At 35.9% G+C, this 4,122-nt stretch overlaps 1 protein-coding gene across 1 annotated transcript; it reads left to right on the top strand.

The window, feature by feature from the left end:
• Positions 1-348: 348 nt before the first annotated feature.
• LOC7473437 (2-methyl-6-phytyl-1,4-hydroquinone methyltransferase, chloroplastic) lies at positions 349-3,752 on the top strand. The gene is made up of 3 exons (XM_002312523.4): positions 349-1,250; positions 1,470-1,776; positions 3,027-3,752. Exons 1-3 carry the CDS (start codon positions 688-690, stop codon positions 3,180-3,182), a joined length of 1,026 nt encoding a protein of 341 aa, XP_002312559.3. The 5' UTR covers positions 349-687; the 3' UTR covers positions 3,183-3,752.
• The last annotated feature ends 370 nt before the right edge of the window (positions 3,753-4,122 follow it).

Below are 4,122 nucleotides of genomic sequence, written 5' to 3'. Positions count from 1 at the left end.
ATTTTTTATGTTCTTTTATTTATCTATATTTTTTTAAATACTACTTAGGGGTATTTTTATGTATAAGGGAGTTTCTTTCGATCTTTGTAATTCTATATTATCTCAGGGGTTATTGTAATCTAAATTTTTGTTTTTTTTTTCCAAATTATTAAAAATGAGTAATATATGTTTCCGTTTCATAAGCTCAAGAAAAGATAAAATAATTTTTTTTTCAAAAACAAACAAAATGGTTTTCAAATAAGAAAGAAAAGAAAAGAAAATGAGAACAGTAATAAACGTCGCCGTTTCACATAATTGAGGTGGGAGTGGAGAGCTGAGAAATGAAAACAACAGCCCATCCATTAGTAGCCAGTAGTCGGCAAAGAAGTAAGATTTGTGGTGCCATATCAACACAGGCAAAGAGAACTCTAAATTCCTATGGAAAAAAAAAATTTCTTTGATTTTCTTCTAATTCTCTCTGCCTCCAAACCAAGCCGATTTTTTCTCTGTGTTATAACTTTGGTAAGCCATTTCCCTGTAGAATCACATTACCTTACCCTTCTATTGAACTGCCACAAACCAAAGTGATCAAACGCTGAATTTTTATGCTTCACAGTAGTTTCAAGCTCTTGAAATTTGAAAGTTTTCCACAATCTTGACATCTGAGAAATATCTTTGCTTGTTGGTTTTTCTTTCATTTACCATTTCATGGCTTCTTTATTGCTCAATGGACCTCAAAATGTGAACTTCATTGGTGGCATAACCCCATCTGGGCTAGGTTTTGTAGGTTCAAATCTTCATGTTAGTTGTTTTTCGTCGAAAAATATAGTACCATGCCATAATAGGAATCAAAATTCAAGAATCTTAGCACCCAGATGTTCTTTATCATCTGCAAGGCCTGCTTCTCAGCCTAGGTTCATACAACACAAGAAAGAGGCATTTTGGTTCTATAGATTCCTGTCTATAGTGTATGATCATATCATTAACCCTGGTCATTGGACTGAGGATATGAGGGATGAGGCACTTGAGCCTGCTGACCTCTATGATAGGAGGATGACAGTGGTAGATGTCGGTGGTGGTACTGGGTTCACTACTTTGGGTATTGTTAAACATGTGGATGCCAAGAATGTTACAATTCTAGACCAGTCACCTCACCAGCTTGCTAAGGCTAAGCAGAAGAAGCCCTTGAAGGAATGCAAGATAATTGAAGGGGATGCTGAGGATCTTCCCTTCCCTACTGATTATGCAGATCGTTATGTATCCGCTGGAAGGTAAGATTGCTAAAACACCTAGATTTATTATTTGTTTTGTTTAATTTGAGGCTATAAATAGCTATTACCGTATTCTTTCTTTGTTATTTTACTGAAGGTATAGAAATGTTGTGTCTTTTTTTCTGAATGAAAGACTCCAGTTTTGTGCATAATGGCTATTTTCAACTTAATTTTCTAAATACAATGTATATCAAATTATGCTGTGGTTGTGTATCCCAGTATTGAGTACTGGCCGGATCCCCAACGTGGCATCAAAGAAGCATACAGAGTGCTGAAAATAGGAGGGAAAGCATGTATTATAGGTCCCGTCTACCCAACCTTCTGGCTGTCTAGATTTTTTGCTGATGTGTGGATGCTCTTCCCAAAAGAGGAAGAGTACATTGAATGGTTTAAAAAGGCTGGATTTAAAGATGTTAAACTGAAAAGGATTGGTCCAAAATGGTATCGTGGTGTCCGTCGGCATGGTTTGATAATGGGTTGCTCTGTGACTGGCGTAAAGCCACTATCAGGAGACTCTCCCCTGCAGGTGACGTACTTTATCTTTTAATATAGTAATATGAACTTTTGCTGAGATAAACCCTTGTTATGGTTCCTTGATTTGCTTTCTATGGTAACTACCTTAATTGCTATGCAATTCACAAACTTTCAAGAGATCTGTAATTACCTGGATGCATTCTATTTACAATTTCTCATAATGATTATCAAGTATGTGATTGTTGTCCAAGAAATTCTTGATTTTGTTAGACTTAAAGATTAGTGTGGTGCGGGGTCTTAATGGCAAACAAGCATTAAAATTTAGCTTGTGATGTTAGCGTTTCCTAAAGCAGTTCTGGCAGCTTGCATTGGTATTCCACTGTTGTGGAATGAGAGGCATGATATGTGCTGGTAGATCTGGTCATGATTCTTCAAGAACTAACTGTTTTCTGAAGTGCCCATGAAATCGTTGCTGGATATTGGCTGGTTTCTACTGCTTGCTATGGGCATCAAATAAAGAGCGCAAATTGGTGCATCATTTAATAAGACTGATGTAACATAGCTTGCCATTTATGAACACATATTCGCTAACAGAGTCAAACAGAATTTGGACTGACTAATAAATGGATCATTCCCCCCTGCAATACTCTGAAGCATCAAATTTAAGCAGGGGAGGATATAGCAAAACCAATTGGGGAAAACAAAGTGAAATAGTAATTAGCTCTTGGTTTTCTTTCTCCTTGAAGTAATTACGAGGATGATTTTCTCCTTGTCTCTTGTATTAAACTTTTCAGAAAGTATGAGATCATCTTAGGTTCTGTTACTCCGATTCTGTTGATAATTAGAAAAGGGAGGTAATTTCATCAGAAGTTCAGATTTATGAGAAGTGCGATGCAGTAAGTCTATATGGGTTTTTCTCTACTTTCGTTGAATTTTTTTCACCTGGGAGATCTCTCTGTTTCTTTGCTAGATAATGCTCTAATAGATATCAATCCATGAGGATCATTCTTAGTGTGGGTGGTGCTTCACTCTTTGGACAAGACAACACTGATTAAAATGAAGTCATTGTAGACAAGGACAGGGTGACCAGCAAACATAAAGCTTTGTTCTTGATGCATTGCATTGATTATTTTCCGTTTTACCATTTTGAAACGACATTTTTCAAAGGTTTTTCCTGGATTCATCTCTCCATAAGATCAATATACACATTCAGATTTATGACTCATGAATGTGTATATTTGATACATCCCGGCTTCTTTTCTCTGTAAGATTTATGACCCATGAATGTGCATCTTGATACAGCTTGGTCCAAAGGCAGAGGAGATTGAGAAGCCAGTGAATCCATTGGTGTTCCTTATGCGATTCATTCTCGGGGCAATGGCAGCAACATACTTTATTCTGGTTCCAATTTACATGTGGCTCAAAGATCAAATTGTCCCAAAGGGCATGCCTATATGAAAAGGTGGAGGATAGTTGGGAAAATATTGGAAACCATTTTCTGTTCTAAGTGGCTGCTTGTTTATCACAGTGATTAGCCTGCTCTCTTTTGTCTTTTATATTACTGTTGAATCAAGATAGTTGAGACATCTTATCAAATAGATCGACGAACCTGCCTCAAGCCTTGTATTGCTCTTGGTTGTAACCTTAAGGCCTTAGCGTTAGGTTTGCTATTGCAACAGTAATGTAGAACGTCAACCAACTTGATTTGTAACTGAACCGTGGTTTCTTTGTTCCTTGTAATGCTTGTAATAGTTGTTTGCAAAGCAAAAAGGGTGCCTACTGGTTCGTGTCATTGTGGAAGGATGTGTTGTCGCAAAGAAACAGGAAATGATGTATCGGGAAGTCATCACTTATTTGTCTTCAAGTGCAGGAATTCATTTGCTGTGTTTTGTAATGGGTGGCTCAGAACATGAGTTTTGAATTTCTTTTCCTTAAAGTAGGTCGTGATGCATATATATATATATATATGATGTAAGGAAATAATGTAACAGCACGCATTTGTTAACCATTAATCATCTTTTTCCTTAATTATGATTTGATTCCACTAAAATCTTCCCTTTTTTCCCTCTTTTTTTTTTCCATTGTAGTAGTTATAATATAAATCCTCAATTAAAATATGAAAAAGTAACAATATTTTCAATTAAAAAAACCCTAGAAAGAGGGTTCTAAGAGATTCCATTGTTATACGAAGATGGAAGGCAATGAGAAAGAGGAAAAGAGAAATATTACTCAAGAAGAAAAACAAAGTTAGAATCCAAGGAAAAAGAAAAATAAGAAAAAAGGTTAAGGGTAGTAAGTATGTTAGAGAGTGTATTGTTTGTGTCTAAGATGCATGAAAATTATTATATCAGAGAATTAAAAAAAAAACTACTGTCTAAAAAAAAAGAAAATCCCAACT

The sequence above is a fragment of the Populus trichocarpa genome, chromosome 8 (assembly GCF_000002775.5).
Source record: "Populus trichocarpa isolate Nisqually-1 chromosome 8, P.trichocarpa_v4.1, whole genome shotgun sequence".
Classification (NCBI taxonomy): Eukaryota; Viridiplantae; Streptophyta; class Magnoliopsida; order Malpighiales; family Salicaceae; genus Populus; species Populus trichocarpa.
Note: the sequence above shows the minus strand (reverse complement) of the source record. Positions and strands in the feature narration are given on the sequence as shown.

Bases quoted from the DNA above. Each gene is read 5' to 3' on its own strand.
- LOC7473437 (XM_002312523.4), top strand. From the start codon at position 688: ATGGCTTCTTTATTGCTCAATGGACCTCAAAATGTGAACTTCATTGGT. The intron at 1,251-1,469 runs GTAAGATTGCTA...TGTGTATCCCAG, and splicing joins CGTTATGTATCCGCTGGAAG to TATTGAGTACTGGCCGGATC. The intron at 1,777-3,026 runs GTGACGTACTTT...ATCTTGATACAG, and splicing joins CAGGAGACTCTCCCCTGCAG to CTTGGTCCAAAGGCAGAGGA.